General features: G+C 44.5%; 1 protein-coding gene across 1 annotated transcript in view; it reads left to right on the forward strand.

Annotated features, from left to right (window-relative positions):
• The window catches only part of ADAMTS9 (ADAM metallopeptidase with thrombospondin type 1 motif 9), a 273,702-nt gene that overhangs the window by 148,974 nt on the left and 97,938 nt on the right, over positions 1–26,790 (forward strand). Inside the window, 3 exon segments of the mRNA XM_030205247.1 lie at positions 1,220–1,510; positions 1,879–2,040; positions 7,330–7,506. Coding sequence (XP_030061107.1) covers positions 1,220–1,510; positions 1,879–2,040; positions 7,330–7,506 — 630 coding nt within the window.

Below are 26,790 nucleotides of genomic sequence, written 5' to 3' on the forward strand. Positions count from 1 at the left end.
AAACAGCTACCTCAACTTCCCAAAGACTGCTTCATAACAATCCATTGACTTCTACCTCCTATTATCATCCTTTACCGGTTCTTTAATGTTCTTAATCTCATGCATTAATCCAGTGGTCTCTAATGTTTCTCAAACCTCACACTAACTATTTACTTTTGTCTCACCTAGAATGTAAACTGCACTGAACCCTGGAAAGGGGATATTAGCGGTATACAAAAATTGAATTGAATTGAAAATCTATCTTGCTAATGCTCCCAGTTATTTACTTGCAAAATTGCCACTTTGCATTCCCAAGGGTTGTTGACTTGGCCATGTAGGAAGCACTACAGTTGACCATGGCAAAAGCATGTGCATGTTTCTATTTGATTCCGTTTATAGTGGACTAAAGTTCCTTTAGCTTACAGGTCAATTGGTGACCTAATGCAATTTAGACAAGTTATAAAAACGTTTCTTTTTAGTCATTAGAGTGTTGGTTTTTACAGGTTTTACATTGGTGTTTGGGTTTTAAGAAATGCTTAATATTTGTTTTATATTATTGATGTATGAGTTCTGATTTTGTAATGTTTTGTTTTAGCATGTTTTTGTGTTTTTTTTACATTTATTATGTTTTTTATGATTATTTAGGTTTCTTATGTATGCTTGCTTTATAATCTCCCCTGTATTTTGTTTTTTTTTTGGGGGGGGGGAGGACAGGCTAAATTGAAATAAATAATACAAATTATAGAAAAAAAAATTTTCATACAGTGCACAACAAGTTTTGACATTTGTTGCTGGAGGACATGGCTGAAGAACTAACACAGGGGTCCTTTTACTAAGATGTGTTAACAGATTTAGCATGTGCTAAATGGTAAGATACCCATAGGAGTATAATGGGCATTTTATCATTTAACATGTGCTAAATTTGTTAGTGTGCCTTAGTAAAAGTACCCTACATTGGAATTCAAAAGAATAGACTTGGGGAAAGCCATAACCTATTACTGGTAATGAGCTATAGGAGATAGATCTGCTTTATGAGATCTGCAAAGTACACGTGACCTGGACTGGCCACTGTCAGAGACAGGATACTGGGCTTGATGGACCTTTGGTCTGACTCAGCATGGCTTATAAATTTCCGGCATTAACAATGGTCAAAATCAGATTTTGCTGAAGGTGTTTGCAAATGACTGGTTTTTAAAAGGTTTCTTATGGAACTGTTTTGTTTTTCAAAATTTACTTACAGTGTTCAGTGACTTGTGGTCCTGGTAAGGCAACACGACAAGTGATCTGCATAAATTACAATGATCATCATGTTGATAGAAGTAAATGTGACCCAGATGACATCCCAGCAACTGAGCAGGTGTGCTCAATGTCTCCCTGTCGGAACCCTAACCATGATTATGGCAGTCCAGTTCACCCTCTTCCACACATGGACCGAATGCGATTTAGTCCAACAGTGGGCATTTTAGACCGAAATGTGGGCCAGACTCAAGTGTCAAATGGCAACCAGTGGAGAATTGGACCATGGGGAGCAGTAAGTGATTCTTTAAAGTTGATTTTCTATCTATCTATCTATCTATCTATCTATCTATCTATCTATCTATCTATCTATCTATCTATCTATCTATCTATCTATCTATCTATACCTTTTGAGTTCCCTTAACCATGTTCTTTAGTTAAGTGAGTTTTCAAATGTAATAGCAGTAATAGTAGCCTACTGTATTTTCTCCTACTGTAGGCTTCTTAATTTGATGTGTTTAATCTTTGAGAGAATATTACTTTTACTTTAATAGTTCCTGGGGCAATGAAATTACAAGTAGGCAGTTTTGCCGTGGTTTCTAGCCTACCTTGAATTGAAACGTGTGGTTTGGAAACGATGGCTAATATAGTGATTTTTTGCAGTGTTCCAGTACATGCGCTGGTGGCTTCCAGCGTCGCGCGGTAGTGTGCCAGGATGAGAATGGTTATCCTGCAAGTAACTGTGACCAGGGATCAAAACCTGTCGAGCAAAGATCCTGTGAATCTGGTCCCTGTCCTCAGTGGGTTTATGGAAACTGGGGGGAGGTAAGAGCTAATGATTGTAATTATGAAAAAGAAGGATGTTTTACTGATACTCATTAAAGTGATTTCATTGTCATGGTTGACTACTGTGTGACTCCTCAAAAGAATACATTAACCTCTTAACATTTACTACTACTACTACTTATCAGGACAAATAAGGGATAAGATCAAAGAGTAGCAAGATTCTGTGCAGAATCACAAAGATTAGCAATATTCCAGAATCCCAAAGACTACTACTACTGCTACTACCTATCATTTCTATAATGCTACTAGACGTACGCAGAGCTTACAATCTAATTAGGACAGACAAACAGGACAAATAAGAGATAAGGGAATTACTAAGGTGGGAATGATAAAACACACATGGGTACTGAACAAGTGAGTAAAGGTTAGGAGTTAAAAGCAGCATCAAAAAGGTGGGCTTTTAGCCTAGATTTGAAGATGGCTAGAGATGGAGCTTGACGTACCAGCTCAGGAAGTTTATTCCAGGCATATGGTGCAGCAAGATAAAAGGAACAGAGTCTGGAGTTAGCAGTAGAGGAGAAGGGTGCAGATAATGCAACAAATAAATAAATAAGACAGATTTACCCAGTGAATGGAGTTCCCAGGGAGGAGTGTAGGGAGAGATGAGAGTGGAGAGGTACTGAGGAGCTACAGAGTGAATTCACTTGCAAGTCAATAAGAGAAGTTTGAACTGTTTGCAGAAATGGATAGGGAGCCAGTGAAATGACTTGAGGAGAGGGCTAATATGAGCATAGTGACACTGGTGGAATATAAGTTGTGCAATAGAACTTTGAACAGATTTACTTTGTACAGCTCAGTATTGATAATGTGTGTTCTTATGTCTTTTACGTGCTAATGCAGTTACCATATAGGGATGTTTTCTGTTTTTAAAATTTTGGTCCAGTTGAAGAATAATTTAGATATTTATTGCTGACTATGGAATTTCATTCTTTTCTGACTCTTAGGTTTAATTGTTGGAGAACAGTGTTTGATTTTCATCAATATTAGTATGTCTTAGAAGGGTAGTTACTAAACTGCAGCTTGATTTACGAAAGGAGTCAGTAACCAGTGGTAACTCAGTATCACAGGTTAGTAACTCCCATGGTATATGAATAATGCAACTTGCAACCTCACAAGTTGCATTATTATTCTGCTTCCAGGAAGTCTTAATAAAGAGGTTGGAGTCAATTGTCATACAGACACCCCCATCCCCAGTCAAGACCCTGTACCTCCAAGACATAATCTCCCAGCCCCACCCCCAGATAGCTCTCCCAGGACTTACCAGAGGGTTTCCCTGATTTATGCTGGCTGGGTCATGAGCGATCCCCCATTTCTCCTGTCATATTGGTCTCCAGGTTCAAAATGGCACCAGTTGATCCCTAGCGGTAGTCTCACTCCTGTTTCATCTACTAAAAACAGGGAAATCCCCTGATACGTCCTGCAAGGGAGTCTTCATGGAGTTGGGGGGGCGGGGGGTTGTCAGGTCCAAGGGGGAGTCTTTGAGTTGTGGCTGGAGGGTTCCACACAGGATTTATTTGATTCCAGTCCCTTTAAGATAGCACCTGAGAGCATCAGGCCAAGCATTAGTCACCCAAGATGCCCAGAAGGAACAATAAAGCCAACCTAGCATTATTTTTCCACAAACAATACAGCTTGCAGAGTTGAACGTAAGGTGCATAATTAATTTGCATTAATAGTGAGGTATTTTGCATGTACTTGTGTGTGTTGCAGCTCATTACTATGAAATGCACGTTGACTTAAACTAATGTGCATTAAGGTAAAATAATGCACTAATTTGTCATTTAATTTGCATTGAGCCAAATATCATGTGTTATTCCTTTAACGTACATTAGAAATTACCCTCTTCATCTCTATCAAATATATGATTGCCTTATGTTGTTTGTTTGATTAGTGATTTTAGCTTAGTGTATTAATTGGACTCAGGGATCCTTTTACTAAAGTTCATTAAAATTTTGCAGGTACCGCACTTCAGTACTATTTGGTGCATGTCCTGCATCTTCCAATACAAGTAGAAGACAATTCTATATGCCCCACTTGCATGCACCACCATAAAAAAAAATGGCCGTTAGGCATGTAAGTGCACCAAGCGCCATTTTATAAAGGTACACGTAACTGGTTTGGCATACATAAGTACATAAGCACCACCACACTGGGAAAAGACCAAGGGTCCATCAAGCCCAGCATCCTGTCTCCGACAGTGGCCAATCCAGGCCTCAAGAACCCGGCAACCCCCCCCCCCCCCCCCCCCAAAAAAAAAAAAAACACCTTAATTCTTAATAATGTTCAATGGACTTTTCCCTCAGGAATCTGTCCAAACCCCCTTTAAATTCCGTAAGGCCAGCTGCTGTCACTACATTTTTCAGCAACGAGTTCCAGAGTCTAACTACACGCTGAGTAAAGAAAATCTTTCTCCTATTTGTTTTAAATCTGCCATATTCTAGCTTCATCTTTCGTCCCCTGATTCTATTGTTGTTTGAAAGTGTAAACAAATGCTTCACATCTGTCCGCTCTACTCCACTCATTATCTTGTAGACTTCTATCATATCACCCCTCAGCCGCCTTTTCTCCAAACTGAAGAGCCCTAACCTTCTCAGCCTTTCCTCGTAGGGAAGTCATTCCATTCCTTTTATCATTTTTGTCGCCCTTCTCTGCACCTTCTCTAGTACAAGTGAAAGGGGGTGTGCCAATGGACAGAGCATGGATGAGAATGCCAGTTGGGGATAGATTCTATGTATGGCGCAAAAAGAAAAGCGCTATTCTATAAGCTACGCTCAAAGTTAGGAGCAGTTTATAGAATAGTGCTTATGCCTGGGAATCGCACCTAACTTTAGGCACTGGCCGTTTGCACCAAGTGAAACATGATTCAAATGTACGCGCCTAAATTAGACGCATATCCCCATTATTCTGTAACAACGTGTAAATTTTAGGAATACCCCTGTTATACCCATGACCTGCCCATTTCCTTGCCCCCTTTTTCAGATCATGCCTAAATTCAAATTAAATCTAATAGCACCAGCAATTGCTTGTTATAAAGCCAATTATTAGAACTAATTAGCCTATTATTCAATTAAATTGGTGACTTTTTCTAGAACTAGGGGGTTCATGTGCATATCATACAGAATCTTGTAAATTACAAGCACAGTTGATGCACAAATCTGCCACATCTATGGAAGGCGTAACCGAGGGCATGTTACATTTTTGGTGTACCAGGGTGGCTTGTGCTAGAATTCTATAATGAAATCTCAGTGCCAAGGACACAATCCTAAAGAAACTTCAGACTGCCCAAAACACGGCAACCAGGCTTATATATGGAAAAATGTGATTTGAAAGCGCAAAACCCCTCCGTGAAAAACTACACTGACTCCCAATCAAAGAACGTATCACTTTCAAAATTTGCACCCTGGTCCATAAAATTATCTATGGCGAAGCCCCGGGATATAAGACAGACCTCATAAACCTACCAACCAGAAACACAATCAGATCAACACGAACATACTTAAACCTCCACTACCCAAGCTGCAAGGGACTCAAATACAAATCAACTTATGTATCCAGCTTCTCCTACATAAGTACACAACTGTGGAACGCACTACCAAAAGCAGTGAAAACAACGTACAACCACCTTAACTTTTGGAAATTACTAAAGACCAACCTGTTCGAAAAGGCTTACCCTACCAACCCAACCTAAGTACCCGAATCCTGCAACACAATGTAACAAAAGCTCGCAATGAACGCTATATACAGTAACTCTTCTCCCCCACGACTCCCAATGTGACTGCAACACATGAACCTTCTCGACCACAACATCATTTTGTAACTGCTTCTCCACCGGAGTTGGCGAACGCCTCTACGGCACCATGTAAGCCACATTGAGCCTGCAAATAGGTGGGAAAATGTGGGATACAAATGCAACAAATAAAAAGAAAATAAATACATTATAGAATTGGCTCAGCACGTGCCAGTAGGACACCAAAACTGGCATACTACTTTATAGAATTACTCCCTTAATGCAGAGACAGTACACATACCACACATTAATTGCACTGCATGGTTTATGATTTATCCATTCAGTGATGATATTCAGCACTGTATAAACAAGGTAGCTTGTGTCAAGCTGCTCAAATAGATGGTCTAAAATTATCCAGATAGCTTTATCTGGGTATGCATTTAAGAGAAAACCTATCCATATAAGTTTATATCTGGATAAAAGCAAGGGCATAGCCAGAAGTCCACAGGTGAACTGAGGGGGCCAGGTCTCTTCCCATCACCCCCTGTCACCATCTTTACTGGCAGGGATGCCAAGCCCCACCAGCCTAAGAGGTCTCTTGCACGAGTCCCACCTGTGCCAACAGAGTAGCGCTGGGCAGTGGCGCACTTTATCTGCCGACGTGCCCTTGGCCTGGATTGCCCGCTGTCGTGGACAGGATGCTGGGCTCGATGGACCCTTGGTCTTTTTCCAGTATGGCATTACTTATGTACTTATGACGTGGGTACTCCTGTGAATGCCTAGTTTAGTCACTGAACTGAGCATGTGTGAAAGAGCCGGCATCAGCAGCTGAAGCTTGCTGACTTAAGTGCTGCTCAGACAGCACAGGCGGAACTCACACAGGAGACCTGTTCAACTGGTCATTAAGGCAAAAAGAGCCACGTGGATAGTTCCCACTCACCATCTGGAAAATTACCACCTAGGACAATTGCCACCCCTTCAGGGAGGACAGTTCCCACCCTTAACAATTATGAAGCATCACAGTCTGAAATGTATCTCCTTCCCTTTCCCATTCTAGATCATTTGTGGGGGAGCAATGCCCCCCACACTCCCAAATATTATCTTTAACACGCCACGCCACAACAACAAAAATTAAAATAAATCCAAATGAATAAAGATCATAAAATATAATAGATATATAAAAACTTACACAAAATATTACCAACATATCCACACCACTTCTAAAAAAAAAAATAGGATACATAAGACAAAAAACCCCAACAGAACACCAACACAACACCAACACAAGAAAAAACAATGAAAACTATATGCCAGTATGAAATAGCCAGGGGAGAACAGTCCTAGGAGGGAATTGTCTAGGTGGGAGTTGGTGGGTGGGAACTGGCCAGATAAGGGGGCCCAAAGCCACCTCAGCCCCCTTGCGGCTATGCCACTGGGATAAAGATGCCTAGTTATCCAGCTCACTTTGCTGCTCACTGGCTTGCTGAATATAGACTTCTGAGATCATAACATCACTGCTGTATTTTGGCATTTTCGTCTAGTGCACCAAAAACTGTGGTGGAGGAACCAGAACAAGACTTGTCGTGTGCCAGCGCCCAAATGGCGAAAGACTAAATGATGTAAGCTGTGAAGTTCTAGACAAACCTCCAGACCGTGAGCAATGCAACACCCAGAATTGCCATCCAGACACCAGGTGGAGCACAGGTCCCTGGAGCTCGGTACGATCATAAATATTTATATATATGGTGATAGGTTGCGGAGCGTCCCTGTGCTCAGAGGCCAGGTGCTGTCTGAACAGACTTTGAGATCTATTTGCAATGAAAGTTCTCCATGAGTAGGAGAAATCCTTTCAAAATTAGAGTTTGTTAGTTTTTTTTTTTTTTGTGGTAAGAAACGCTGCATTTAATTAAAATTATTTATATTGTATGCAAAGAGAGATAACACAGGTTCAAGAAGGATTTAAATTTGAATGGTAAAATTCATTTCAAAAGCACTCCTGATCTCTAGATGCAAAAATGTTTTCGTTCCTTCATCTGTGCAAAACAAGGTATTGTGTGGTCCACCCACCTACTGCACATCCTGCCCTCAATAAATAACTGAAGCTGGGGCAGTAACACAGGATTCAGTACCTGAAGGCCACATTGAAGCCTAGAGAGTAGGGGAATTACAGGAGGTTTCACTCTTCAATCCCCATTGAGCCACAGTCTTCCAACACCCATAGGGCCAGACTATATAAATGGTGCCAAAAATTTGGGGCTCAATGCTCTTCACTAAAAGGGTGCTTCGGTACTCAACTATGGGTGCAAGGACTTATGCCAGCTGAAACCTGGCGTAAATCAGATCGGACGAGGATACCCGCTATTCTGTAACACTGTATACAACGTTTGTGAACACCAGGGTTGGACTGACCATTCGGGCAGCTGGGCATTGCCCGAGGGCCCAGAGGCTCTGCCCGATGCCCGGCATGCCACTGGTGATCTAGTAGCCTCAGCGAGGGGAGACATGTTCTTTCCTGCCTATCCTGCTGGGCTTCCGATATCATCCCCCCCCCCCCCAGCGTGGCACCACCGTATTTTAAAAATGGCTGAAACACGGTGGCGCTGGTAGACAGGGGAATAGTGGCAGTGCAGCAGGCAGCAAAGAACATACCCCCCTGCAGAAGCCACCAGACTACCAGGACCCCTCAGGTAGAATCGGGGTAGCAGAGCTGTCGGCAGCGGCCGGGCGGGGGGCCCAGACCACACTCAGTGCCCATGGTCCCAGACCACTCTCAGTTCACCCCAGGTGAACACCCCTGACCCACCTGTGCCCCTCCCATGGCCACACCACCTTTTGAATTGCGTGCAATCCAATTCAGGCAACCATTATTACCGAACAGCATGTAGCCAGATGGGCAACCACGTCATAATTAGTGCTGATTATGAGCTTGTTAAATTATTGGAGCCCATTAACGAATCTGGGATCCGCGCCCAATTTGGGGTACCCGAATTTGGGTGACCTTTATAGAATCCAGGGGATGATGTCTACAATGAATATATATGAGTAATCTTAGCATAAGGTGGTATAAAAAGTTATGTGTTTGTAATCATCGTGGATACCCTGAAACCATCTGGTTTGGGAAGGGTTCACGCAAGCCGTACATTGCCAGTATATTCCAACATAAAATGCTGTTCACTGCTTCAGAAAGAACCTGTAAGTACAACAATTATAAATCAAGTCTTTGTTTAATTGCTGTGTCTCGCCATACACAAGAGCCCTTTTACAGAGCTACGGGAAGATCGCTCTTCCGGAACTACCGCCGGCTCTTACCGCACGGCCATGTGTGTCTGGGGGCTTTTTATCTGCTGCGGTAAAAAGGACCCTGGCTTCTGGGAAGAACTGCCCCTGCCCCTAGCACAGGGCCCTTTCTCCTGCAGCTTGGTAAAAGGACCCCACAGTGATCTGTTCGTTGCATATTGTCTGCATAAACAACGTACTTACAGTATGGACATTTCTGGTGCTAGATTACCTCTCGTTCACAGAAATAGACGGTGCTTGATAAATATTTTCTCTGAGCTTTGCAGTTTATTAAATTTTGTAAAGATAAATGAACATATAGGGCCCTGTTTACTCAGGCACGTTAGGGTTTTTAACGTGCCTACAATTAGCGCGTGCACCAGTGGCATAGCTACGGGTGAGCCTGGGTGGGCCTGTCTTGGCTCAGACCCATCCAGCTGCAATACTACACTACTGTCTTCCCCCTTCTTCTCTGCGGTATCCTGGCATCTGCATTGCAGTCTCTGAACCCTTTCCCTCCCCGGTGTCGGTACAGGTGTCCTCGGCGCCTGCAGCGATTCATTCTCACTGCTAGCACCGGCCCCGCAGGCTTCCGTCTGCCGCGTTCCACCAGACAGGAAACAGGCAATGACGTCAGCGAGGGCGGGACATGGCAGATGAAAGCCTGTGAGGCCGGTGCAAGCAGCAAGAATGAATCGCTGCAGGTGCAGAGGATGCCTGTATCGGTATCAGGGAGGGACGAAGTTCAGAGACAGGAGCATAGATGCCAGGATGCCACAGAGGAGAGGGAGAAGATGGGTGGGGTAGGTGAAAAAAGGACTCATGTTCTTATTTTTGGGAAGATATTTGTGGTGTGTGGTTGGGGGAGGGGTGCACGTGGAAGAGACCATCTAAATACCTCTGGCCCATCCAAAATACCGACTCTGGCTACGCCTCTGGCGTGCGCCAACCATGTAGGTGCCTATAGGGATATTGTAGGCGCGTACATGGTTAACGTGTGTACATGGTTAACGTGTGTACATGGTTAACGTGCGTTAAAGACGCTAACGCACCTATATCGCGTCTTCGTAAAACAGGGCCCATAGTATGTCAAGGTGAAACTGCATAAAATTGTGCCAAACCTCATTCCATTAAAATGTAATAAATTTACATATGTATGTGTGTTTTTAGACGTTTAAGCACTTTATAAAGAACTGCTTGTAATATATTGATATTGATTATGTATAAGTTCAAAAACTGATATTGCTAGAGTTTAGCTTCATTCTGATTTCTTTTGGTGCTTCCGGTAACGTTGTTGAACAATCACGTAGGGATCATTTTACTAAGATATGGTAAGCGCTAATGCATGCTTACTGCAGCTTAAAATGCCTTACTTCGGGCCGCGCTCAGGCATCAAGCGGTAATTTTGGCATCGGCGCACGATTCCCATGTGGGTTGGGGGTGGACAGTCGGCATTTTCTGTGCTAATCGGTTAGCGCAGCTACATTGCAAGGCACTAACCGATTAGCGCAATTACCACTTACAGCATGGGCGGCGGGGAGGAGCTGACGCTAATGGTCACATGCTAATGGGTAAATTAGCTTGTGAACTAAATAGTACTAATGGAGGGAGAGATACCCGGATTCGTAAGAATATACAACATATAATCGAGGGTTCCCTTTTACAACTTGCGCAAGCACAGAGGAATTTTAGGAGGAAAAGCCTCAAGAAGCGTCTAGTATTTTTCAACTTTCGAACAGGAGTGGGACCTTCTTCATCATCGGCAAAAACCTCCTTAGTTGGTCGGTTGAAGAGCTCTCGAGAAGAGTAGAGACCTGACAGCCAAAGTCAGTTTGAGGGGCATAATCGAAAGGCGCCGGCGAAATAGCTGGCCTACCATCTCCGGCGCCACAAGCAGGCAGAGCCAACCATATTTTCGAAAAAGATTGCTAATACGGTTGGGCCCGGCCAAATGTCAGAGTTCGCCGGGGTTGAGATGGTGGGCCTCATTTTTCGGCCATAATGGAAAAAAATGCCAGCGATCTCAAACCCGGCGAAATCCAAGGCATTTGGTTGTGGGAGGAGCCAGCATTTGTAGTGCACTGGTCCCCCTGACATGCCAGGACACCAACCGGGCACCCTAGGGGGCACTTCTAAAAATAAAAATAAAAAAATAGCTCCCAGGTGCATAGCTCCCTTCCCTTGGCTGTTTAGCCCCCCAACCCCTCCCCAAAACCCACTCCCCACAACTGTACATCACTACCATAGCCCTTAGGGATGAAGGGGGGGCACCTACATGTGGGTACAGTGGGTTTTGGGTGGGTTTTGGAGGGCTGCCATTTACCACCACAAGTGAAACAGGTAGGGGGGGATGGGCCTAGGTCTGAAGTGCACTGCACCCACTACAAACTGCTCCAGGGACTTGCATACTGCTGTCAGGGAGTTGGGTATGACATTTCAGGCTGGCATAGAGGCTGGCAAAAAAGGTTTTTTTTTTGTTTTTTTTGGGTGGGAGGGGGTTGGTGACCACTGGGGGAGTAAGGGGAGGTCATCCCAAATTCCTTCTGGTGGTCAGTTGGGGCTCCTTTTTGAAGCTTGGTCGTGAAAAAAAAGGGACCAAGTAAAGCCGGCGAAATGCTCGTCAAGCCTGGCTTTTTTTTCCCATTATCGGGCGAAGCCAGGCATCTCGTGAGCATGCCCCCATCCCGCCTTCACTACCCTACCGACACACCCCCTTGAAATTTCGCCGGCTCTGCAACGGAAAGCAGTTGAAGCCAGCCAAAATCAGCTTTCGATTATACCAATTTGGCCGGTTTCAGGAGATCGCCAGCGATCTCCCAATTTGTGTCGGAAGATCGCCGGCGATCTCTTTCAAAAATAAGCCTGATAGTGTCATAAATATTGATAGGCTGTTCTCACCAACTAAGGAGGTTTTTGCCGATGATGAAGTCCTGCTCCTGTTGAAAAATACTAGGAGCTTCTTGAGGCTTTTGCTCCTAAAATTCCTCTGTGCTTGCGCAAGTTGTAAAAGAGAACCCTCGATTATATGTTGTATAAAATTAGCTTGTGGCCATTCATAGAAAAAAAGACAAAATTCGGCCATTTTACCCATGTGGTAAAAATGGCCTTAGCACACGGGAATGACCCAAGTAAGCATGCGCTAAAGCCATTTTTTTTGCTGCAGTTCGTTAGAAGGACCCTCTAGTGTTTCTTGGTCCTTCTTCAGTACATCTCGGCATGTGACCGCAGAACTGCTGGATGGGATTTCTATAGTTCTTCTTCTTTCCCAGGAGCAATCTTAGTGACGCTTTCTTAAGGTGCTCTCATAACACGTTTTCCAGCTGAAAAGGAGTTGGTGCTAGAGGTGAAAGACTTAAGCATAGCGAGATACACAATGTAGTTGTTTTTTTCCCCCCAAAACTACTTAGTGTGATTGCTGCTTTATAGAGCTCTTGGAGGTTTGCAGAAAGGAAAAAGGATGTGCTGATGCTTTACCCTCAATGTAATCTAGCTTTTGGTGTGATTAAGGTGAAATCTCTGAGAAAAAAAACCAGCAGCAGTCAGAGTTTTTTAAAATGCTGACCTTGCTGGCTAAATTAGCTCAGATATTCAGTGCTGGGCCACGTGTGGGCTAATTTTGATTGTCCTGGCTACCAGACTTTATGTGGGTTCTGACCGATATTCAGCCAGGGCCCTCATAAGACAGTTATGCAGGCCCTGGCTGAATATCAGCCAGGCTCTTCAGAACCCCTTCTGATCCTCTCCCCCCCCCCCCCCACCCTCAAAACAGGCTCCTTCAGATTCTCTTCACCTCAAAACAACCCCCCATTTGATCCCCTTCCACCTGCAACAGCAACCACCTCCCCACCACCACCACCGGCCCACCATCACCATAGGCCCTCCCTGGGCCTACTTCAGTGGGGGGGGGGGGGGGCAGGAGTGAACCACACTTGCTCCTGCCCCTAGTGGCAGCTTATAGCAAATTGGCTGCCGTGACCTCTCCCAGCAGCCTCACGGTACTTCATTACCATGAGGCTACTGTGAGAGTCACCTAACAGTAGCCATTCTGTTAAAAGTTGCCACTAGGGGTAGGAGTGAGTGGGATTCGCTCCTGCCCCCAAAGCCTCCTTCTGAAGATGGCAGGTAGGCTCAGTGAGGGCCTATGGTCATGGCAGGTTGGGGGGAGGTCCAGTTGTAGGGATGACGGGGATCGAATGGGAGTCATTTTGGGTGGAAGGGGATTGAATGGGGCCTGCTGTTTTGGGGGTGGGGTGGGGAGATTGAAAGGTGGATCAGAGAGCCTGGAAGGGATTTGAAATGCATGTGGGTACTGTCAGTATTCAGTGCCAGAACCCGCATAACTAAGCAGCTGAATTTGCCCAGTGTGCCAGCAAAAAATATTGTTAGCACCTGTATAACTGCTGGATCTTCCCCAGTGCCGCTCCCTGTATCACCCCTGACCTGCTCACTTTTTTGTTGGCCGATCAGAGCCGACATTTAGCAGTAGCCTCTCCTGCCCTCTTAAATTGCTTTGAAAATGGGCCCCTATTATCCAAATAGAGCTTTGGTCTTCACTCCCAGTCATCAAGGGTCGCCAACGGATCAGGTTTTCAGGATATGCATGAGAGAACTTTGAATGCCTACCACCTCAATTCTATGCAAATCTCTCTCATGCATATTCATTAGGGATATCCTGAAACCTGACCTGTTGGCTGCCGTCGAGGATTGGGTGTGGATACCACTAGAATAGTAAAACAGACAGCAAAATGTGATTTTTTTTTTTTATTAAGGTTTTGTGATGGAAAATGTTGTGTCCAAAGTACCATGATTAGCCTGTGAAGGATCATTAACAGCATGTTTTCCATAGTGTAAAATCATTGTCAATTTTTTTTCACACCAAATTTCTAAAGTATTCTGTGACTGATCTCTGTCTTAGCCTAACATGGATTTTCATTTGTGGAGCTGAATGATGAAAACTTGTATGTTGAACTATGAACAATATTTTATTTCTTGATAGCACAGATTCTCAACTTAGGGGGAAAATTATCGTTAGGTTGTTTTATCATTAAGTTGGTCTTATTTTACCACAGGGCTTCCCCCCCCCCCCCCCCCCCCCTTAGTCCTCAGGACACACCCAGTTAGTCAAGTTTTGTGGCTCTTCATAGTGACTATGCATGAGAGATTTGCATATACTGCTTCCCTTAAATGCAAATTATGTCATGCATATGCCTTGTGAATAGTTTGAAAGCCTGACTGGTTGGCTGTGTCCTAAGGAGTGGGTCAAAAATCACCTCTTTATGGCAAGACTAGGAAAAAATGCCCATTTCTGAGCGGAATGAAACGGGCGCTAGCAAGGGGCCCCCTCCCTCCGTCCCTCAAAGCTACTTGCCTTGTTCGCTGTGGGCCGTTTCGGCCCTCAAGTGTCAATAGCTCCGCCCTCGACGTCATGACGTCATGACGCGAGGGCGGAGCTATTGACACTCCAGGGCACACCGGATATCTCGGGCGCCTCAACTTCCGTGGAGGCTTCAGAACGTTGGGGTTGCCTTTTATATATGGCAAGATAAGCTCAGTATTTGTGTCTACCTCATCTTAAAACTACCAATTTCTTGTAGCAGGAAAAGTTTGGTGATTAAATCAACTCGCTCGTCTCTAGTTCTGGCATTTCAAACATTCCAGCTGTTTATTCTCCATCTGTTCAGATGGAATTTTTCTACCATGTGTTTGGACACTTTTAAGACAATAGAGTATATATTTGCTGAAACATTTCAGCACTATGGATTTCTTTTATGTATTTATGTAATTAAAGTGTATTTATTTTTTCAGTAATTATATATAAATATTGCATACTTTTACATTGTTTAATGTTCATGTTTGAAAGCAAAATTAAAGATATGTAGAATGTAATTGTGGGTGTTTTATTTTTTGTATGTATTACAATTCTGTGTCTTATGCAAAATGAAAATGAGGTGCATTAAAGACGAAGGGCCCCTTTTACAAAGGTGTGCTAGCGTTTTCAGTACACGCTAAACGTTAAGAAGCCTATTATATTCTTATGGGTGTCTTAACGTTTAGCGTACACTAATTTTTAGTGAGTGTGAAAAATGCTAGCGCACCTTTGTAAAAGACCCCCTTAATTCTATATATGGTGCCTATAAAATCAGCGCCAAAAAAACCCACCACTCAGCGCTGTTCTAAAAACCACGCTTAAAGTTAGGCACGGTTTATAGAATAGCACACCAGGGAACTGTGACTATATTTAGGTTTTTGACTCATGTAAAATTTAGGTGTGTACATTTTAATTAATTCTAATTAATGCCAATAATTGCTTGTTAAAAATCCAATTATCAGCACTAATTCGCTAATTATTCAACTTAATTGTGTGCTCAAAGAAGGCACAGGCCCAAATTTGCACGCACAATTTTAAGCGCTTTTTATAGAATTTGGGGTAAATGTTCAAGCATGAATTGAAAATACACTTGGAACTTAAAGGGTTCTTTTACCAGTAAAAAGTGGCCATTTTTACTGCTGGGATAAAATGGTGGAATTTCCTGTTTTTTTTATTAATGGCTACTGCTAATTTTGCCATTAGCCCTAGGTCATTAAAACAGATTAGTACATGAGCCCTTACCGCTACCCATTAAGTAGGCATTATGAGCTCACACACTAAGCACAAACTAGGGGCGTAGCCACACCTCGTGGTGGGAGGGGGCCAGAGTCCGAGGTGGGGGGCAATTTTGGGCTGCTGCCCCCACCGCTGCCTCGCCATCCTGCCGCTCCCCACCCACTGCTGCAGCAAATACCTTGGTTGGCAAGGATCCCCAACCCCCGCCAGCTGAAGCCTTGTCCAGCGCCAGTCTCCGGCGGCACCGCGTTGCCTGCCCTGCTCTCTCTTCCCCCTCACATCCTGTACACTCCTTTTAGTGAAACTGAGCACAGGCAGCTCCTTGTGACTCTGGGCAAGTCACTCAACCCTCCATTGCCCCATGTAAGCCTCATTGAGCCTGCCATGAGTGGGAAAGCACAGGGTACAAATGTAACAAAAAAAAAAAGAAGCGTGCAGGACATGAGGGGAAAGAAAGAGCAGGGCAGGCAATGCGGCGGCGCCGGAGAGTAGCACCGGACAAGGCTTCAGCTGGCGGAGTTTGGGGACCAGCGCCAGCAAAACCAGAGGAAATTTGAGGGGACCCAGGCCCCCATAGCCCCACGTAGCTATGCTACTGGCACAAACTAATCGGTTAATGCATGGCAGTGTAGCTATGCTAAGTGATTATCTCAAAACACGCCCAATCTCTCCCCCCAGACACGCCCCTTCCGCCAAAAATAAATAAATTTTATTTTTTAGTGCATGGGTAGCACGTGCGCATGGCAAAATCTCAGTGGGATGCCTCAGTACTCCCCATGGTCTGCCATTTTTCACTGTGGTAAGTATATGTTAATGCTTACCGCAGCTTTGTGAAAGGACCCCTTCATATACTATATTGACCGCCATTGAATATGTACATTTTTAAAACTTGCTCTTCCTGGGATTTTCCAGATTAAATATATATACTCATATTGTCTTAATGCCTTCACCTTTGTTCCAAGACAGATTCTGGTGGAGAGTTTTGTGAGGTGGCACACAATCACCGTTATGCATGAAAATGAAACCAGTAGCCCATTGCAGGCCAATAATGCTATCCCTTTTCCTTGAAAACATCTGTAAAATCTAGAGAGAGGCTTTAAATCAGTCTGGATCTCTTCTTTCACCTAAAGCTGCACCTGTACAAATCTGTTGTTAATTATGTCCATGCAAATTGAGTATTTTCTGCTAAAGGTTCAATAATAACAGACCAATATATCGAATTGTGAATGGTTCATAAAAATGATAGCGTGAGCAAAATCAGAAGGAGGCACTTGTTATTGTATTTCTGAAGTTTTAAATGCACCGTTTCCCATTTTATCACACACCGTCACTTCTGCAAACTCATTAGCAGTTTGACATATCCTCTCTTGCTCATTTGCGGCACATGCTGGCTGGACTTAGGGTTTATGTAAATTGTGCTCCGGATGGAACTCCAGATATTTGCAAAAAATTACAGGTTGAAAAGCGGCCTGTTTCCTTTTTTTTTTTTCCAGCATAACACATGCATGTACATTGAGTATATCATAACAGACCTCCAAAAAGGGAAGAACTAGTATAATTTTGAAACTCAGGAAAAGTAGTACTTGTCTTCAAAGCTTCAGTCACTTTCCATTCAGGTATCTTTAATATACATCCACAGCCCAATCCTAGAAAAATAGAAAGTGTTGGCCAGCGCTGGAAAAATGGGCATTCAGCGCTGTTCTATAAAGATCACACTGGTCTGAATAGAATAACATTCATGGGCACCTGTACTTGTACCTGCTGAAACCAGGTGTAATTCCAGGTGCCTGGTATTCTATAAGACTGTGTGTAAATTTTCAGAACGCCCCGACCTGCCTATGTCCCTTCTATGGCCATGCCCCCTTTTGGGTTGCGTGCCATGGGATATGGGAACCCAGTGTTATAGAATAGCGTGCCAATTAACTTCAATAATGGATTGTTAGCACCCAATTATTATTGTTCATTGGCTTTTTAACCAATTAAATTGCACGCATCTCGGGATCGTGCCAAAACCACGGGATTTGTATGCCCAGTATTATAGAATAGCACACAGCCAGATGCATGCGCAAATCCTAATTGGTGCCAATTAATACCAGTAATTGATTATTGCCGTTAATTGGATCATTAACCAGTTACGTTGCACGGGCATCTCAAGATCAATTCCAAGTTTTGCACCCTTTATAGAATCCGAGGGACTGTTCTGTGTTGTTTCTTGGTTATTGCAAATATCCTTTCCACTCTACACTCCATTCAGTGGCGGCCCTACCATTAGGCCAGCTGAGGCGGGGGCCTCAGGCAGCACTCTCCAGGAGCAGCACACTCCCCTTCCCTCCTCAACCCTCTACCCCACATTTACCTTATTTTTTACATTTCCAAAATGTGGTAGTGGCAGTGGGAACTGCAGCGATTCCCATAAGCTGCCCTGCTGCCGGCACCGACCTCTTCTCCCTACTGCGGCCTGTATCTTGACGTAACTTCCTGTTTCCTCAAAGCCGGGATGCAGTAGAGGGAACGAAGAGGCTGGTGCCAGTGGTACCATGGCAGGGCAGCTTATGGGAATCGCTGCCGCCTTTCGGAAAAGACAAAAATAAGGTAAATGCTGGAAAGAGGGTTGAAGAGGGAAGGGGGAGATGCCAGACCAGGCGGGGGCGGCATTTCATCCCTGCCTCAGGTGGCCTGATTGTCTTGGGCCGCTTCTTTCTTCTTAATACCTAGGAATCTCCAATGGGCCCTTTTACTAAGCCCCGTAAGTGTCTACACGCGCCCAACGTGCACCAAAATAGAGTTACTGCCCGACTCCCGCGTAGCTCTTGCGATAATTTCATTTTTGGCTCACATCCGATACGCGCATCTGAAACATATTTTTTTATTTTCGAGCACACGTATTTGACACGTGTAGGTCATTACTGCTCGGTTACCGCATGAGTCTTTACCACTAGGTCAATGGCTGGCGGTAAGGTCTCAGACCCAAAATGGACGCGCAGCAATTTTCGTTTTGCTGCACCTCCATTTTCAGCAAAAAAAAAAGAGGCCTTTTTTTACAGGTGCGCTAAAAAATGAATTGGCGCTCGCCCAAAACCCGCACCTACACTACCACAAGCCATTTTTCAGCACGTCTTTGTAAAGGGACCCCCAGGTTTTTACTGTTCCTCGTAGTCTACTCATACTCTCTTCTCCCTGCCACTTTTCTCCTCTGCTCATTCAGAATTCAGCACAGCATTTGATGTATCCAGCTTCAGAGTTTGTTCACATATTACATTTCTTCAGCCTTCCTTAAGATGCCTTATCTAGCTTATATCACTAATGTTCACTCTTCTTTGCTTTCAGAAACACTAACCCAGCTGTCCACAGTCTCTGGTTATTGATACTCTGTTCCCATGCTTTTATTTCATTTACCCTTAATGTTTTCAGTGCACAAATTGAGATGCACCTTTTCGTTTCCGCCTTTCAACATCTCCTCTCTCTCTCACTTCGGTGATTTGCAGCTTTATTCCTTATCTCCCACATGATCTCCCTTCTGATTGTACAGTAATTTTCGTTCTCATGTTTAGCTGTGCTGTTTCTTGGGAAGAGGCTTTAGACAAATTATAATTAGAACTCTTTCTGCTTAACTGGAGTTATGTGATGTGGGTTGGGAGAGTCAGATTTCACAAACTCAAAGTCCTTTCTAAAAAATTATGTTTTATCAGGTGTCTTTTTTCAGTAGTCATGTACTGCTTTTGTGCACATTATGGACTACATTCTAAACATCACGCCTAAAAAATTGGCACAAAAAAATACACCTAGGCCTATTCTATAAAGTCCGCCTAAATTTAGGTATACTTTATAGAATACATCTAAATTTCCACACGGTTTATAGAATAAACCGAGCGCCTGTCCGTGTGACTCGATTTAGTCGCAGGCAATTACGCCAAGTAAATAAATATATTTTTTTAGTGCCGGATATGACAGCATGCTAGGGCTGGGAATGTGGATTTGCTGATTACACACACTCTCCACCCCCAGACATGCCCCCAGCATTTAAAAATTAAATAAAATATTTTTTAGCATGCGAGTGGCACGTGCCAATTGGGAACGTACCACAGGATGCATGAGTGCACTCCAGGTAAGCCCTTTTAAGTTGTGGTAAGCAGGGCTGGTGTTAGACATTCAGAGGCCCAGGGCAGAAACTGGGGAGGGAACCCAAAGCTGGCTTTCAGCCTATGCCTCCTTCCTAGGGCTTGGGAGCCCCTTGTGGTATGGGGGCCCAGGGCAATTGCCCTGTTTGCCACCCCCTAACGCCGATCCTGGTGGTAAGCGCACGCCAGCGCCTACCCCAGTTTAGTAAAAGCATCTATTAACCTTCCATTGCCCCAAGTACAAAATATGTACAATATGCAAACCGCTTTGATTGTAACCACAGAAAGACAGTTTATCAAATCCCATCCCCTTTCCTCATTCCCTTCCCATGGGCCATTGACTAGGGGGGGGGGAAACCCTCATGCCCACCCTCACACCCTTCTCTACTTCCCCAGACTTCCCTTTGACACCTCTCTTACCATTCTCCTAAGACTCCCCTCCCCCCCCCAGCATTCTTCTCCCACCCTCAAGTCTCCTAAGATCCCACATAATCTGTTACCCTACTAAGTACTACTACTACTACTTAACACTTCTATAGCGCTACAAGGCATACACAGCGCTGTACACCATACACGTAAAGACAGTCCCTGCTCAAAGAGCTCACAATCTAAATAGGACAGACAAACATGTCGGTGCCCTTTGCTCAACCCCTTGACCCCTCCTCCGGGGTTTCTCTGGGATCTAGCAGGTGGGGCAAGAGCAATCCCTAATCATCCCTGATCCATCCAAATCTGGATAAAAAATTGAAGTAGTGGACCCTATTGGTAATCTCATGGTGCTACTGCCACAGGGCAAGATACTTCTAGACAACCGCTAGGAGTTGATCGGTGCAGGAGGTATTGGGTTTGGGGGGGGGAGAAGGATGCCTTGGGGTCAAGGAGAGGTTGAGGTTGGCTACTTTTAGATGACACCTTTTATCTGCATTACTGCAATGTGAAGTGTCCTGGCTGTAGTACCACAAATTTATATTTATTGCAGGAGTCACTAACCTGTGGCAGTGCCAGCGACTCCGCAGTAAATATCACTTTTACTTCAACTTTGTAATTGCCCCAGTGGCGTAGCTAAGGGTGGGCCTGGGTGGGCACAGGCTCACCCAGTCAGCAGCCCATGAGGCCCCCAAAACTCTTCAGTGGCAGCACCTCACTACTCTCTCTCCCTCTTCACTTGTGGCCTGGCATCTGCCCGTCTCTCTACCCCGCTCCCAGTCTACCTCAGAGCTACTGCCGGCTGCATCCTGCACCGGCCCTGCAGGCTTCTCTCTATCATGTCCCGCCCTCAATGATGTCACTTCTTGTTTTTCTGGTGGGAATGTGGTAGAGAGAAGCCTGCTGGTCTGGCGCAGGATGCCTATAGGAATTGCGATGAACAACGGCTCAGAGGTAGGACCGGGGGAGGGGTTCAGAGAGAAATGGGCAGACGGGTCATTTAAAAAAAAAACACAAAAAAACCACTATATTGTATGTATGTACAGGGGTAGCATTGGGGGTGAGAAGGGCCCACCCAAAATGGCAGGTTTGCCTACACCCCTGATTTATTGCCCATCTAATTCTTTGCAGTGAGAAAGCTTTCTAATATTTTTCTTGCATGTTTTAGGGGAACAAAGTTGCAATTGAATTTTAGTTTTAGTAAATAAATTTTAGTGTTATTGCTGAAACCTTTGCTTGTAAGTAGTGCATTTTGTATCTTTCTACTTATCAAGTCCCCATAGACACATTTCAGCAATAGTTATTTCTGAAATCACAATTGATCGACTGCAATTTATTTTGCTCATTTCCTAAGTGACTTTTTTTTATTTCAGCTTGTACAGCCACAGTAAAATTCTCCCAGGAACAATATCTTGTTTTCCTTCTCCTTCCCTAGGGACGCTCCGTCCCTCAATCTGGCTTCCACTTTGCAGTCTAGAAAACTTGTTATCTTGTCACTCCTCAGAAAGCTTTCCTTATTACAGTCAAAATAGACTAAGACTCAGACAAAAGCTACATCAGCTCTATTTTTCTTAAACAGAAAGTCACTCGTCCTGTCAGTTTAGCATTTTCCTGGATAAATCTTTTTTTTTTTCCCCATTTGGATAATATTTCACTCTCTGGATGTCAGTATCCTTGTTCAGTGTGTTCAGGTTTATTTATTTTATTTATGAGGATTTATTTTCAGCCTTTTTGAAGGAACTCACCCAAGGCAATGTACAGTACAAATAAGTCAAATACAGGCAATAAACAATTACAGCAATAAAATGTTCAAACAACAGTACATATTATGGTATAGTATACTGTTTACAATATCAATATAACGTTAAAATATCTTAAAGACAGCATTGGGTGTAAGCAGAGGTGGAACATTTCGGGGCTCATACAGAGCTGCACTAAAAAGTGGCCTGTGCCATTTTTAACGGGTGGGTTTCCTCTGCGTTGAGGCCACTTTTAGCACAGCTGTAAAATGGCCACCAGAGGTGTAGCCAGACTTCAGTGGGAGGGGGGTCCAGAGCCCAAGGTGAGGGGGCACATTTTAGCCCCCCCTGCCATTTTTGACCCCCCCCCCCCCGGTGCTACCGCCACCAACTTTGACCCCCCCCCCAGCGCCAACCCTTTCAACCCCCCCTTCCCGCCGCCACCAACCCTCCCCCGCCGTCACCGTCGGGTACCTTTGCTGGCGGGGGACCCCAACCCCCGCCAGCCGAAGTCCTCTTCTCTGGCGCGGCCGCGTTGCTGGCTGATCTGCAAGGCTTCGTTCTGTTTCTGTGAGTCTGACGTCCTGCACGTTGTATGTGCAGGATGTCAGACTCACAGAAACAGAAGAAAGCCTTGCAGATCAGCAACGCGGCCGCGCCGGAGAAGAGGACCTCGGCTGGCAGGGGTTGGGGTTCCCTGCCAGCAAAGGTACCCAACGGCGGCGGCGGGAAGGGGGTCAAGAGGGTCGTCAGCAGGGGGGCCAGGGCGAAATCTATGAGGGTCCATGCCCCCGTGGCTCCACGTAGCTACACCCCTGATGGCCGTGCGCTAAGCATAGGGCCATTATCGCATGAGACCTTACCACCACCTGTTTTGTTTCATGTGGTGATTTGTGTACGCTAAACGATTAGTGCAGGGCACACATACTCTCTGCCCCCAAATATGCCCCATCATGCTAAAAAATATTTTAGAGACGATATTCAGTGCTTTTTAATCGTTCAGGAGCAGCTCCTGGTCAGTTAAATAGCACTTGGCCAGCTAAGTGAATACTCAGCGCAAGATAGTTGGCTATCTCTGCTGAATATTAGTGCTTAACCAGCTATGTTGTGCAAATATTACTATCAACGTAACCAGCTTGCGCTGATTATTCACTTAGGGCCCCTTTTACTAAACTGCAGCAAAAGGGGGCCTGCATTGGCGTCGGTGCGTGTTTTTGACAAGCGCTGAGGCCCTCTTTTACTGCAGCGGGTAAAAAGTAGGTTTTGCTTTTCTGCAGGAAATAGCCGAACAAGTAAAGCACTTCATGCGCAGCCATTTCAGGGGGAAACCCTTACCGCCACCCATTGAGGATATGTGGGTATAAAATATTCATTTTTTTTTTCATTTTGTTTGCCATCATTTCATTTTGCATTGTCTCCCATTGCTTTCTGTTTCATTTCATTTTCTTCACGGTCAGGGAGCAGTTCCATTCTTGGCGCTCTTAGTGACTGTAAAAGAACTGATGTGTGAGGAATGAGAGTGTCTGCCTTCGTTTCCCCTCCCATAATCATGATACCCTGTCACAGTACAGTATTTGTCCCCTGCCTCTCCTCTATCCTATATCATTCTCTCTCTCTCTCTCTGTCTGTCTCTCTCTCTCTCTGAATCCCTCATCCCCACCTCTACTCATGGCATCTTACGCTAGCTGCTGATCCTGCCAGCAGGGCCGCCAAGAGACTGGACTGGGCCCGGGGCAAGGCCGGCCCCGCCCCCCCCCCCCCCGAGGTCACCGTTGCTGCTTCCCCCCTCCATCCCCCCAAGATCACCACTGCTCCCCCCCCCCCCCCCCCCGAGATCGCCGCCGCTCCCCCTCCATCCGCCACCGGGCCGGGCTCTCTGCATTGAAATTGCAGTCTCATCTCCGTGAAAGCAGTGCTGCAGGCAGCAGAACGCCTCCCTTCAGCCCTCCTTGTGTCCCGCCCTTGTGGAAGTTACGTCAAACGAGGGCGGGACACAGAGAGGGAAGGAGGGCCGAAGGGAGGCGTTCTGTTGCCTGCAGCGCTGCTTTCACGAAGGTGAGACTGCGATTTCAATGCAGGGGGCAGACGGTCAACGACGGCGGGCGGGTGGGACTGCAGCGCCGGGCCCCCCTTGGAGGCCCGGGGAATTTTGTCCCCTCTCAGCGGCTATGCCTGCCAGTAGCTTCCTGGGCTGTTTCTTGTTTTTGACTTGGTGGGGCTGGGGAGGGGTGGACTCCACCAGCAGTCACCACAGCTTACTCTTCAGCTGCATGAAGTACGGTCTCCATCAGTAGCCTTCAGGGCTATTTCTTGTCTCCAGCTTCATGGACCACTCTTGTGTTTGTCCACTGGTGGGATGGTATCCGCCAGTAGTCTCCAAAGCTGTTGCTTCCATGTAGTCACCCCATTGTGTCTGTGCATGAACAGGTGCAAAGCTTGTGGCCTGATATTTTCTGCCTGTTATCTCATAAATTTTAGACCTGATCTAGCTGGCTCTGCCAACTATGAGTCTATTAGGGTGGTCGGCAGTCATGGGAGGGCTCCAGCTACATCTCTTTTGGTTACTGTGTAGTCCCGTACCACAGGAGCCAGCAACCTGTGGTACCGCAGCAAGAAATAAGCAGAACTAGAATCTTAGGGGTAAATATCCAGCTGGTGGCTGGCAGCGATTTTTTCACCACTGCTGGTTTTATGCCCGGATACTCCATGCCAGGCCACCCGGTACGCACTGCAAGATGCTGTACCAAATTTATATAGCACTGAACTGTTTAAATGCATTTGTTTTTTATTTATTTGTTGCATTTGTATCCCACATTTTCCCACCTATTTGCAGGTTCAATGGGGCTTACATAGTACCGTAAAGGCGTTCGCCAATTCCGGCATGAACAAATACAGTAATGTTGTGGTAGAATAAGGTTCATGTGTAACAGACATCTCATTACTATGTAATGTAGGATGATTTACTTACCGTTGTGTTATGGCAACTGTACCCAGTGTCAGAGCCCTTTAACGTGTGTCAAGAGGCAAATAATATGGGTTAATGTCGTAACACTGCTTTATACCATCCCCCTTAATTTGGTTTGCACCTTCCTCCCTCACTTTGGACAAGAACTGCTGTCTAAATTGTTGTGAGAGGTTATAATATAGGCAGGAAAATCCAGGTGAAATGGAAGCTCAATGAAACAGGAGGAAATGTCTAGTAAAAATACAAAAATTGAGCTCTGTTTTCCATAGGAAGCAAAACATTACTCAACCCGTCAGTGGTGTACGTGGATTCCAGCAAAGCTTTTGACACTGTTCCACATAGCCTGATAAATAAGCCAAGCTTCCAGGGTTGGGGGCCCAAGGAACTGGATTAGAAACTAGTTGACTGATAGACAACAGAGGGTGGTGAATGCGATTAGATTAAGAGAGTGTCTCAGGGGATCAGTCCTGGGGTCAGTTCAGTTCGGTATCTTTTGTAAGCAATAATGCAGTGGAGTTAGAAGGAAAGGTTTGTCTGTTGCAGAGGGTATGAAGATCTGGAACAGGATGGATTCCCAGGGGGAGCAGACAGAATAAGTGGTGATTTAAAAAAGCTTAAAGAACAGTTGAGTTCTTAGAAGTTATTCTGTATCATATCTGGAGACATCTATTCAGTTGGCATACAAAAAAAAAAATTCTGAATCAGTGTGAGGGGTTCTTAGTACATTTTTGCATATGTGTGAATTTTATATCACAGAAATCCTGGAAATAGTACTAGTATTGAATTTCAAAGTCATGGGGTTTCACGCATTTAAAATATATGGTTGACATTTGAGCACTTAGATCAAAAACTTGCCATAGTCAACACCTCTCCTTCCATTTTTTACTACAGACTTTTTCTTCCAATGTTAAAGAATTCTGGAAGTTTTTACTCTGTAGGTGTTTTCGGGTGGTGGAAGAGCCAATGATGATAGCCATTATAGTTGGTGTCCTAATTTAAAGGTTCCCTGGGCTTTTGAGGCTATTTTTTATATAAAAATAAACAATTGATATTTGATATAAGTGCCAAATTAGCAACTGAGATTCAGGGTAATCAATAGTTTCTAATTTATAATATGCAATTTAAAAAGTTTGTTTTTTTGAATATGCTTCTTTAAAAATAGCATTATCAACGTCTGCAGTTCTACTGGTTTTTGGTTGACCTACGTCCCTTTCCTACTTTGTTAGTCCATCCACTCATACCCAAATATTCAATGCTGGGGCCCAGACATGTCCTGGCCTTGACTATTGGGGCATAAAGCCAGCAGTGGTTAAAAAAATGTTCGATACTTTAGTGGCTACAGAATTATCCAAGAAATTCAGCGAGATTTCACCTGAGATTTTACTTTTGGAGTAGTTCAGTGATATTCCTTTTAAAGTAAAAAATCACTGTCCTCAGTGTATGGGCAAGGTGGAGATTTATGCTGGGTGAGGGTGTTGATGTTTGTGTGGTTTCATTCATGTGATAATTTCTGAAATATTGGGGAATCTTATCAGTCTGTGCTAAGATGTTTTAAATTTTTTTTCCATTGTGCTTCATCTTGAGTCATATTTTGGGAAGATAGAAAATAATTATATTTTCCACGTTGCCTGGTTCCACTGACCCGGCCTAAATGGTTGCTCCTAAATATAAATTCATCAATTCGGGTGTACATTAGTATTCTGTAATGGAGAAGAAATTAGTTTTAAAAAGCCATAAGGTGTGGCATTCTGATTTTAAATCATTCAAATGTTCATTAGAAAAGTAAAAAAAAAAATCCCCCATCAACTAAGTAGGCCATTAATCATACTAAAACTTATATTTTTGAGATTTTTGTATTACTATTTTGCCCACCA

This window comes from Microcaecilia unicolor, chromosome 6, assembly GCF_901765095.1.
Source record: "Microcaecilia unicolor chromosome 6, aMicUni1.1, whole genome shotgun sequence".
Lineage (NCBI taxonomy): Eukaryota > Metazoa > Chordata > Amphibia > Gymnophiona > Siphonopidae > Microcaecilia > Microcaecilia unicolor.